Source organism: Rutilus rutilus, assembly GCF_951802725.1.
Source record: "Rutilus rutilus genome assembly, chromosome: 12".
In the NCBI taxonomy this organism is placed as follows: Eukaryota; Metazoa; Chordata; class Actinopteri; order Cypriniformes; family Leuciscidae; genus Rutilus; species Rutilus rutilus.
The window spans coordinates 32495018-32507989 of record NC_140217.1 but is presented as its reverse complement, the minus strand read 5'-3'; the positions used below and the strand labels follow the sequence as shown (position 1 = coordinate 32507989).

The window sequence follows — 12972 nt, the reverse complement described above, 5'->3', positions numbered from 1 at the left end:
CACATGTGATTTTCTCATTGGCTTAGAAATGCAGTTTAGTTAGTTTAGCTGCCACGACATCTCCGCTGCTCACTGCGTGTATGAGTAACGCCTACATTAACTATTCGCCCTCTCCGTCATGACGTTGCCGGTGGCTGACCAATCAGCGTTGAGGACCAGGGAGGGGCTGGTTTGTTGACAGGAAGTGTGTGAGAACTGAAAGCGGGATGAAAACTGTTGACTTTTGCGCTTCGGTAAGTCGCAACGTCGAAGTAAATTATGACTTTTAAGGACGACAGCAGGCAAAGATGCAATGGAGGTCAATAGTCGTGGGTCTTCTTGTTTTGAGAGTGGTGCTAAATTGCGCGGTGTGGCTAGTGTTTGGACTGGGACCCAGCTGGGGCTTTGACTTCCCCATTAAATTCTCGTTCAACTTGCATAAAATTGAACTTCTCAATGATGGCGAGAGAGCCACCGTCAAAACTAACGAGTGGCCACAGCACGTGTACGACCACAGAAACCTTCAAGCAAAGACCTGCTCCAAGATTAATGGGAATTCACCAAAGAAATCCTACCTCAGCTTCTTTCAGGAGGGCAGAGATGAATATGACAGAAAGTACAGCTCCTTCCCCGACGAGCTGAAAGTGAAAATGAGGGGAATGGCGCGAGACATGTTTTATTTCGGATATGATAACTACATGAAGTTTGCCTTTCCAAAGGATGAACTTAACCCTATAGCTTGTGAAGGTCGAGGGCCTGACGTGCTCAACCCGTAAGTTAGGCTACTGACTAATCCATATCAACCTTCAAAACGACCATCTGTAATGTTTCATTTCATGTTAACTATCTGCTTTTGTGAATTCTCAAGAAGAACTGACTGAGAAGATCTTGGCATGACCCGTGTATATGAATTTATATTCATCTACACTGTACAGTCTTTCTTTATTCCCTTTTCTTCCATACATTGTTCCGGAAAAGAAGTGTCCTGTGAATCAAATGCCTGTGTAACAAAAATGTTGCTAATCAAGCTTTTTCCTTTAGTCAGTTGATAACAGGTGAGTAACAAGTAGAAACTTTTCAAGTCAGCCCCAAAGTCTGTGCATAGGAGAACTTTAAGGCATGGAAAAGGAGAAAGATCTCTTTCATATCCAGCACCACAGATTTTTTTGGCTTTAATTTATCCCAATGTGTAATGGCAGCATATCAAAACCGAATAGACCTAAGGATACATTTGCTTGTGTATTTCTACTAGGTCAAATATCAACATCAACGATGTCCTTGGAAACTACTCCTTGACCCTCATCGATGCTCTTGATACGCTGTTGGTAAGTCGGCCTCTTAAACAGACAGATGACTTAAGGTTAACTTAAAGGTAGGGTAGGCAATTTTTTTTATAAAAACTTTTTGTTATACTGGTTGAAACTCTCTTCACATCCCGATAGCAATCAATAATATAAGTAGGGGTTTGCGATATTACGATTTTTGATCGTGGACGTTTAAAATGTCTCCACGATCTGCTTTTGAAGAAATATCATAGTATCGTGCTACAGTGCATTCTATCAGTTGCAGTTCTGGTGCCTCTGTCTCAACATACTGTACACGCAACGTACATTCACATCACATATTAATACAGAGGTAGACTTACACTCACGGGATACTGCAATTCACAAAAGTTCATTATTTGCATGTGCTTTAAAGCCTTGCCAGTTAAAAATGTAACATGCGCTTTTTTGAGCACATACACGAAGCTTACGGGCACTAAGGCTGTCAAACAGTGCCTGGATACGGGACTAAGTTATCTTTCGAGTCTTATTGCGCTAATACTGTCAAATACACAAGGTTTACATAAACACAGTTGATTATGTCTAAAGTGAAAGCAAACATCTGAGAGTAAATCGGGTGCATGTCATATGCGTGTTTATTAGATGTGTGCCGGTCCTAAAGTGACAGTAGCCTAATAGTAAACATGCTACCGCTTGTCCTTAAAGGGATAGTTCATCCAAAAATGAAAATTCTGTCATTATTTACTCACTCTAATGTTGTTCCAAATCTGTATTAATTTCTTTCTTGTGCTGAACACAAAAGAAGATATTTTAAAGAAAGTGTCTCTCCAAACAGTTGCTGGTCCCCATTAGTCTCAGCCTCAGACGGAGGCTGAACGTCTGATGCATATGGCACACTTTTCTGGAAACACTTCAGGAGTTTCGAAGTCGCGATCTAATTTGTTGAATTCTACAGGATGTGTGTATCGCGTTCTTTATCGGTCCGATATCAGTCCGCCTGACGCCAAAACCCCTCGTGAAAGAAGAAAGCCGTTGTGTTTACATCTGGGACAGTGAGCGCTTACCAGGATCAACTAAACGCTGGACCAGCAACTGTTTGGTTACTTTACATCTGTTTGGTTACTTGGTTACTTATTCTTCAAAATAACTTTTATTTTCAACAGAAGAACAGCTTATTCAGGTTTAAAACAACTTTACAACAATTTTCTTTTTTGGCGAAACTATCCTTTTATTTAAAATAAAGCACTGTTTATTTCATTTGAATATGAAGTTGTGTATATGTAATGTGTAACTTTGTTCTTATTTTTTAATAACAAAGAAAATAATGACATAGATTTTTATCTTCGCCACTTATTATTCACCACATGTCTGCCATTCTTTTTTGTTTTATATTTTGTTTCCTTTTAAGGGTTTGTTTTTCAAATGGGGACATTAGTTTGGCTGTAATGCTCAGTCACTTGCAAAATAGTAAAACCAACATGAAAAAGAATCGTGATAAAATTGTGACTTGTGATTTTCCCGAAAAATAAATCGTGACCCACCCCTAAATAGAAGTTATATATATTTTCTATGGAAGTCTCAGAAAAAAAAAAATAATTTTCGTCTATCCGCCATGCTGCCATTATCATGTGACCTACCAGCATCAGTTATGTAGCTTCACTGCCATTCATAAATCCTCTCCCGTTGCCTCATGGGATTGTAAAGTGTCCATCATATGCACACTTCAGAATCTCGCTGGAAGAAGTAGGTCATCCGGGTACTTTTTGCCTCCTCTTGGTATGAGTACTGTGAATTTAGACACACTACTTTTGTCACTTACTGTTTTTCGCCTAGTGTAGAGTAGGGAAGTTTTGGATGAGCCATGCTGCATTCACGCCATGTCATATCTGTAATTACGAGATGGCAACCTGAGACTTTCTATCCAGAGCTGATCTCAGACTCAGATTTTCCGCTTTTCTTTGTCAACACTATCAATGCCGAAATGAATCTGCACTCTGCTCTGTGCGTTCATGTGTTTTGAAGGAGGCGTGGCTTTGGAGACGCTCTGAAGGGAGAGTGGGATCTCATGCTTTCAAAGCTAGCTTGCTATTGCTAGCCTCTCCGAAATTGCCTACCCTACCTTTAAGGTTAAATCAGTTCTATTTAATTCTCAAGAGTTAGAAATAATTAGTTGACACTGATAATTGTACAAGCCTTCTAGTTTAAGATTTTTTTTGTCTTTCTTACTATTAGTAAATTATGTTTTGTCTGCCTAATAGTATAATCTTCTAAAAATAAAATAATTTGAGCCATTCTGTTTATAGTCCTAAAATCCAGAACAGATTTAGCATTTTTGAGCCATGGGTTCCCTCCCATAGATGCTGGTTTATGATTTATAAGTAAAATAAGGTCTGCGTTTTGTATTACTTAAAGAGACATTCACATTTTATTCTACAACATAAATTACAGTCATTTTTTTAATTAAACTGTTGCTAAAATTTGTTCTGCTCATGTTTCATGAAAAGGCCCATTATTTACTACATGAGAAGAGAAAGAGGGATTAGCTGTTTTATGTGTGTCCCAGTAAACAACCTTGAATTTATCTGCACTTATGATTAACTTTCAGTTATCTAGTGAACAAAAACAAAAAATCCACATCAACAGATGTATGGCCTCACCTGAACAAACTGTGTGGCTATTAATTACAGAAAATCTCAGGAATTCCTCACTTCCGTGTGACCGTGTCACCTCAGCTTAATTCAGTAGTCATCATAAGTATGTATATAGATACATAATGTACTCCCATGTTTGTTTTCCATTTCTGCAGGTGCTTGGAAATGTGACCGAGTTCCATCGAGCTGTTAAGCTGGTGATTGAGACGGTGTCTTTTGACAAGGACTCCACTGTTCAAGTCTTTGAGGCCAACATTAGGTGCAGTATTTCACTCTTTTATTCAGTCCGTCAACACCCTCGTCGATTAGTTGATAAAGGAATCCTATCCATTCCCATTCAATCATTGTATGGAAATAAGAATCGTCATTTGACAAAACAAACCATTTTTGTAATAGAATAATTAGGCTGATCTGCTACGGTTCTATTCACACTTTAAAATAAAGTGAAAAGTGTGTTCAAAACAGCATCTTTGTTGTTAACCAGGAAGTAACTGAAATAAATGTTCCCTTTTCAGAATTCTTGGCAGTTTGATCTCATCCCATATTCTGCTGACTGACCCACTGCATCCTTTTGGGGACATAGGGCTAAAGGACTATGACAATGAGCTACTGCACCTGGCACATGACCTTGCTGTTCGACTGCTACCTGCCTTTGAGAACACTAGCACAGGCATCCCCTATCCCAGGGTCAGGCCCACGTACATAGACATGGCCTAGTTTTTTCTGCATTTGACATTTGTATCTTACCATGGTTTTGTGCAGGTGAATTTAAAGAAAGGTGTTCCTCCTGACAGCATTAATGAGACGTGTACGGCAGGGGCGGGTTCTCTGCTCGTGGAGTTTGGCATTCTTAGCCGTCTGATTGGCGACTCCACATTTGAATGGGTCGCCCGGCGGGCTGTGAAAGCTCTGTGGAACTTGAGAAGCAATGAAACTGGGCTGTTGGGTAAGTGGTTGTATTTTTGGTCTGTTTTAGGGTACATTCAGACTGCAGGCAAAAGTGGCCCAAATTCGATTTTTTGTTTGTTTGTTTTTTGCTTATATGTGAGACAGATCTTTTTTTTTGTCACAACAGTGTGAACAGCACAAGACACATGGAATCTAACCTTTTTTATTCTGATTTAGGTCACTTCTATATGGGGACCTAAATCAGATACGGGTCTGATGTTTTGCGATGCGACCTCAGTCTGAATAGTCATGCAACATTTATGTCACTCTAGATCAACACTATGATTTATATGATTCTACATACCGGTATTTGTTTGGTCACTCAGTGAATATGGAAGACTGCAGCAAAGTCTATAACTATATGAGAAAAACTTTGCTCTCTTCCTCGTCTGTGTCCTCTTTTTCACCTGCGCACAAATTCACTGGCTTCCTTAGCACAAAACGCCTTAAAAGAATGTGTAAATCCTGACTTCAGTAACCTCTGTTTACGTCTGTATGACATTCTGTGTGCCATCTTTGTTATTGTTCTTTTGCGTGTGCGGGTCAGTTCAGGATTGTGACCTGTTTCTATTCAAATCTGATATTGGCCACATTTTAAAAATAATGTGACCAGCCAAACAAAAAAATCTGAATTGAACACTAAGGCTTGCAGTGTGAAGTCCTTCCTTAAACAATAACTACAGAACTTTTCTTTTTCTTTTGTTTTGGATCCAGTATCTTTAAATTGGTGATCACATGTCTTTGTCTGACCAGTGATGATCCTTTTGTCCCTTTTCCAGGGAATGTGGTGAACATTCAGACTGGTCAGTGGGTGGGGAAGCAGAGCGGTCTTGGTGCCGGCATGGACTCATTCTACGAGTACCTCCTCAAGTCTTACATCTTATTTGGAAAGAAGGAAGATTACATGATGTTCTCTGCAGCTTACGAGAGCATTCAGAGCCACCTGAGAAGAGGGTGATTATAAACATGTGCATGTGACCACAGCTTTTTGTGGCTGCAGTTTGAGCTTACAAAGACCAAAGGAGTTTGCATGTGTCTAACCACCTGCAGATAAAGTGTGTCAGTTGGAATCTTTGGTTGTTTGGCATGGTTTGCAGCCAATGAGTGTATTGCTTGCAAGTTAATTTATTATAACCATTCTTGGATGTGAATGTCATTCAGATTGGTTTAGGTCTAGACTGACATTTCAAGGTTTTTATTCATTTTCTATAACTACACAGATATGCTTTCACCTCACACCTCAGGGTGTGCATTAATGATTTCTTATTAAACTATTGTAGTGCTTTTGTTGACACATCCTGGTTCTAATTGTGCACTTTTTTTCTTCTTTACTTTTACAGAAGAGAGGCGTGTAATGAAGGAGAGGGTGACCCACCGCTGTATGTGAATGTGAACATGTTTAATGGGCAGATCATGAACACATGGATTGACTCTCTGCAGGCATTCTTCCCTGGACTACAGGTCTAAAACATGTCTTAATTGTCTCCTGCTTCTCTCGTTCAGTCTCTCTATTGTCTTTATTTAATCTAAGTACAGTACATTCTGAATACAGTCTAGCCTTAGTTCTTAAGTACTACATTTTTTACCACATAAAAAAAATGTGGTAACACTTTACAATAAGGACTCATTTGTTAGCATTAGTTAATGTATTAACTAACATCAACTAACAATTAGGAATACATTTGTTCCAATATTTATTCATCTTAAATAATAAAAATCTAGCTGTTTTTTTTTTTTTTTGCATTATTTGTTCATGTTAGTTCACAGTGCATTAACTAATGTTAACAAATACAACATTTGATTTTAATAATGTATTAGTAAATGTTGAAATTAACATTAAGTAAGATTAATAAATGCTGTAGAAGTATTGTTAATTCTTTGTTCAGTTAACTTATGAAACCTTACTGTAAAGTGTTACCAAAAATGTTCTAAATTATGTCATTATTATAAGCAATAACTTACATTACCGTTCAAAAGTTTGGGGTCAATATGTTTTTTATTTATTTATAATTTTTATCACAAAGGATGCAAATAAATACTGTTCTTTTGAACTTTGTATTTATTAAAGGGACAATGTGTAGTTTTTTAGGTATTTTATTATCTAAAATCAATATTTTTATTCTTAAATATGTCCTCAATGGTGTACAAATACCTCTGCCAATGATCTGACTTACCCTCGTAAACGAATAATTTATTATCTTTATATACATGGGACGGGTAGGTCCATGGAGGCTTCCATGTAGTTCCGCCATCTTGAAAAACTATAATAGCAGAGAGGGACAAAAAGTACTAGGCTAACGCGTTTCCACAACACGTTTTCGTTCAGAGCCAGCGTCACGTGACTGAAACCAGCAGAAGCGGAGGAGCAGAGCAGTGAGAGGCGCTTGTCACTGCCCCGGCAAGTTTAAAAGGCTGCACTGTACGTCGAAAAAGTCCAAAGTAGACCGTAAAAACGAAACGTGACCGGAGATTACAAAAAACAAGGGTTAATGTCCGGATAGCTTTTTCCAGGTGGAAAGAGCTAATGCAGGAGAAAGCTTTCAAAAGAGACGCTGAAGTTGCCTGCTTTCTTCTCGACAGGTAAGTCAATGTTACGGTCTTAATTACAAGCTTTTTTTCATTGCTTGGTTGTGTACTTTATTATATAGACAGACAGTATAACTCGATGAAGTGCTATTAAAAGACATCCTGTCATAGCTTTATGGTACGTAACGGCTACCGTAGATGCAACACGCATTTGAAAAAGCGAGGCGCTGGAGAGCAGTATTCGTTTGAATGCAAAATACAATTTCACCACTAGATGGGAGAAATTCCTACACAATGTCCCTTTAAAGTATCCTGATTTTTATTTTATTTTATTTTATTTTCAATAAAAATATTAAGCAGCACAGATGTTTTTAACATTGATAATAAAATATATAAATAGAAAGACAGTTCTTTTAAATCCTAATAATATTTCACAATATTATTGTTTTCACTGTATTTTGATCAAATACATGCAGCCTTGGTGAGACTTCTTTGATAAACATAAAAAAAATCTTACTGACATCAAACTTTTGACAGGTGGTAGTAGTGTATATATATTTTATGTTTATTAAAATATTTTGTCGTTAGCTTAGCAACCATTTGCTCCCTATTTAGAGTGCTTTAAAGAGGTTTTGTTTCTATTTCATCTGAAGTAGCTGCCTATGAATAAGAGAGCAATTGTCTTGGTGATAAACATCTACTTTCTGATCTAATATGAAAATCCAGTTGTTCAACTAATTGAACAGTGTTTCAGTTATATCTGTGGAATCTACTTGACTCAAGTGCATACAAAAATGGACCAAACTAGACCTGCCGATAGCCTTTTTCCATTGTTCATTAACCAGGTGCACACATTTCTGTTGCTCAGGTTTTGAATGGAGATGTTGAAAATGCCATTTGCCTTCATGCCTTCTACTATGCAATCTGGAAGCGTTTCGGGGCTCTTCCTGAGAGATACAACTGGCAGCTTCAGGCCCCAGATGTCCTCTTCTACCCTTTAAGACCTGAACTAGTGGAATCCACATACCTGCTCTATCAGGTACAAACCTTTTCTAACTGCTCTTTTTCGATTATGACCAGATTTGTAGACTGCAGCATTACAGTATAATTACCGACGATGAACTTGACTTTCTACAGGCAACCAAGAATCCTTTTTATCTTCACGTTGGGATGGACATCCTTGAAAGCCTCGAAAAAAATACCAAAGTCAGGTATGTGGATTTGAGGAAATTTGTGGAAAAAATGTGGATTTGTGGATGAGGAAGTGATTTGATTGGGATGCTGGTATGTTCTCAAGACAGATGTTTTGTTTGACTGCTTCTCAGGTGTGGTTATGCCACTCTCCATCATGTGGTGGATAAGTCCAAAGAAGATCGCATGGAGAGTTTCTTCCTCAGTGAAACCTGCAAATACCTTTTTTTGGTTAGTTTTCTGTTTCTATATGCTCTCCCTTTTAAAAATTTTCTATTCTCACTTAAATCTTATAGTTTAAATGTATAAACTATAAACATGGTCAGTCAAGTTTTATGCTGCTGCCACGTCAATCACTAAATTATATTTTACAATCCTTTACAGCTCTTTGATGAAGACAACCCGCTGCACAAGTCTGAGAATAAGTACATCTTCACTACAGAAGGACATATAGTGCCGATAGATCAACGCTTCAGGGAGAAAAGTTGGGAAGAGCAATTCCCATGTGAAGAGCCCAAGAAAGAGCCCCCAGCCAACATAAGCAACGTAAGAAATTGGTTTAATAGACACTAGCAGTCATCCCACTTATGAATATGAATTATAGTGGCGATCTCAATGAATCTTTTGAGTCATTCATTAATGCAACGTCTTTAATCAGAAAGTCTTTTTTCTTTTATTAAATTTGTTTAGGAGGTGCAAGTTAATTCAGTCAGCTTGTCCAGTCAATTATATGCTCCTTCACAACCTGCCCTTTAAAGAGATTCACTTAAATGCTGATTTTCTCTTGCTACGGGCATAAAACAACAAAGCAGTCACCTTATTTATAAAAGGAGGGATTCAGTGCTTGGAAGTGAAGCAACTGCAATAATAGTGAAATTATGTGAATTAAAGGGGTCATGATATTTTTTATTATTTTAATGTTTCTTGAGGTTTACACAAAACAGTACAAACAAAAATATATATGTATATGCAGAAAAATGAATATTTTCACCCTTATTCTGACCGTTTTTAAGGGGCTGCTCCTTTAAGGCTTGCCAGTTAAGGGCAACTGTTATGATTGGCTAATATCACTGCATAGAAAACAATATCAACGCCCACTTGCTATTGCACATGAGTAAGTGTTTTGAAAACATTATCCACTAAGACAAAGCATTCTGAAATCATTTACTTCAGGTTTGTGATGCAGCTGTTGTCAGATCCAATACAGTTGGGTACTTCATCTTTCAACAAAAATTTATTTTTAAAATCTCCATTACACTGTGCCTCGTTTACAAAACAAAATGCTCCAAACTAATATACAGTGCTATGCATAAGTTTAGACACCCATACTAAAGTTGACTAAAAAGAGGAATAAAAAATCATCTTTTGGAAACTGAACTTAATGCCTTAATTAAAAAAATTAGGAAAAATCCAACCTTTAAGGACACCAATTTTCTTTGTGAATGAATAATGTATCATAAATAAATAAATGTTCTTCCTTAAAATACAGGGTGCATAAGTCTGGACACCCCTATGTTAAATTCCCATAGAGCCAGGCAGATTTTTATTTTTAAAGGCCAGTTACTTCATGGATCCAGGATACTATGCATCCTGATAAAGTTCCCTTGGCCTTTGGAATTAAAATAGCCGCACATCATCACATAGCCTTCACCATACCTAGAGATTGGCATGGGGTACTTTCCATAAGATCATCTCTCAATGCAAATCAAACTAGCTATTAGGCTAACTGAAATAAAACCATGCCAATCTCTACGTATAGTGAAGGGTGTGTGATGATGTGGGGCTATTTTAATTCCAAAGGCCAAGGGAACTTTATCAGGATGCATAGTATCCTGGATCCATGAAGTAACTGTCCTTTAAAAATAAAAATCTGCCTGGCTCTATGGGAATTTAACATAGGGGTGTCCAAACTTATGCACCCTGTATTTTAAGGAAGAACATTTATTTATTTACGATACATTATTCATTCACAAAGAAAATTGGTGTCCTTAAAGGTTGAATTTTTCCTTTTTTTTTTAATTAAGGCATTAAGTTCAGTTTTCAAAAGATGATTTTTTATTCCTCTTTTTAGTCAACTTTAGTATGGGTGTCTAAACTTATGCATAGCACTGTATATATATTCCTCAGACGCTATCCGGGACGCCATTAAAAAACATCCACTTGTTTCCGATGCTGTGATCCTTCTGAAGACTTGTAGAGAGATGCAAACGAGCTGTTTAAACTAGACGCGTCAATGCGAACGGCACATGTCAGCCGTTAAGACACTGAATGTCAGTGGGCGGGGCCTATCATGCGATATGTATATCTATTTGTTGAGGTCCTGCTCTGGAGGCAGTCATATGCAAATGTATGTGTGATGTCACAGATCTCGCAATATCAAAACAAGCATGACAAGCAAATCAAAACATGTTTTTGGAGCTTGATATATGCCTTGTTTGTACTGAGGACATTTTAAGCTCTGGAAATGGCAGAATGGTTTAATGGTACGAATACCTCTTATATGTCAAAAGATGATGACCCCTTTAATTTATATTTCTTTTTAATTAACAAATTACAATTAGCCACTACCAGCTTTTTTTTTGTTTGTTTTTTTTAGCTTCTTGGGACACATTTTCAAATGTTAAAATATAATTTCAATATTAAAGTGTTTAATCGGGTATTTTGTTAGTGACAGTATGAAATCTAAAAAGTGGTTATAGAAATAAGAATGACATATTTTCATTTGTCCAATAGTGTGAAAGGATTTCCGAAGAGAGACGTTATGGCCTTCCTCTAAAGAGCATGTACATGAGGCAAATCGACCACATGGTGGGGCTGTCCTGACATCAGTCCTGCTCCCTGGAGGTCTCAGCACCTACAAACCCCCTGGAGGGGTTCAATAACTCTCCCTTCAGATAACTTTGCAGTCTCTTTTTGCACATGGAGTGGCAAGGTATTTGGTCAACAAATCAACCAGTACGTTTTGTTGTGGCGTTGTATTTTTTTTATTTCTTTTTTGACATGAAAGTGTCATTCTTAAGCTGGACCAGGTGTTTGGGTTTGGTTACATATTCAGATCCAGCCAGCAAAGTCCACAGCATAAAAAAAAAAAAAAGCACATTCAGGGAAGTTCAGAATCGTAAAAATCAATTACAAAACTGTTTTTGATTCCTAAGGCTGATCGCCTTCTGTGCAACGAGTGTGTTACATGTTTTCTTCAGTGCCATGCATAATGAAACTTGACCTAGTATTATTAAGGGCTCCAATGAGTTGACAGATGGTATGCATGTTTCAATTTTCTTCTCAAGGAACAAGCATTCAAATAAGCTTTATAGTAGAAAAACAGTTGTTTATCCAGTATATGTCTTTCAGGAACACTCACAACAGATGGGCTTCATTTATTACAAATCAAACTGCATTCTGATGACTTTTTCACTTTGCAATTTGACACATTCTTCATTGGTAATTTTGTGCCTTGGTTTGCAAGGTGTAGAACACTGTGGCCTATTTTTAGTTTATTTGCATGTTTCCATATTTCCAACCATACCCATTCTGATGTTGCTGTCAGTGTATTGTGATAAAATTGGAACGGTTTTGTTTTGTAGCATACATGTTTGGTAAGTTTGAAATCTCCACTCATTCGTGTATTTTAAGAGAGCAAACCTCATACAATTTGGTACATTTTGCACAGCGGGTCGAGGAAGTGCCGTAGATTCGCTCTCAATTAGGTCTAGTAATTAGTCTCCAGTCTTCTATTTTGTGTTTAAACAGACAAGAAAACAATTACATGCATTAAAAATGTAAAAATGTTCTTGGACCAAATATTACAACATTTAACAAAAACATGTGCCTTTAAAAAATGTCATTTTCATTTTTCTTCAGTCCTCAGGATCAGTAGTTTGCCATGATGCAGTCACTCGAGGTGATATGCATGTAATGTGTCAGTAACATTGTTAACTTTTTCTCTTTTAATGCTTAGATGTCGTCGCATATGTTTTCTGAACAAAAGTCGAAAATAAGGGATTCTGAGAATGATCATTGTGCTGATGAGAGAAGAATGAATTTCTTTGGTATTACAGATTATTTCCTTGGGGCACGTTTGGAGGATACTCTCAGTAATTAGGGGTTGATATTTATTCCGATTTGTTTTTATCAAAAACAAGTATTCTAATTAAAGTTTATTAGATTAATGTTGTTCTGCTTGTTGATTTTATTGTGATTAAAGAGACAAACGTGGATGTCTACACTGTGCATTTTATCAAATCAAAATTAAAACCATGACTTGGCAAAACTGTTCGATAGTCTAACTTGATTGAGTTGAAACTGCAAACATAGAATCAGTGTGTTTGGTACTGTACAATCATTCTATTAAACATAATTGAAACTGTAAAAATGCTTTGAATATTTATAACACT

At 37.2% G+C, this 12972-nt stretch overlaps 1 protein-coding gene across 1 annotated transcript; it reads left to right on the top strand.

The window, feature by feature from the left end:
- Positions 1-123: 123 nt before the first annotated feature.
- edem1 (ER degradation enhancer, mannosidase alpha-like 1) lies at positions 124-12950 on the top strand. The gene is made up of 12 exons (XM_084426909.1): positions 124-751; positions 1232-1304; positions 4069-4172; positions 4429-4600; positions 4676-4859; positions 5641-5815; positions 6202-6322; positions 8256-8426; positions 8525-8598; positions 8713-8809; positions 8963-9124; positions 11312-12950. Exons 1-12 carry the CDS (start codon positions 288-290, stop codon positions 11399-11401), a joined length of 1887 nt encoding a protein of 628 aa, XP_084283035.1. The 5' UTR covers positions 124-287; the 3' UTR covers positions 11402-12950.
- The last annotated feature ends 22 nt before the right edge of the window (positions 12951-12972 follow it).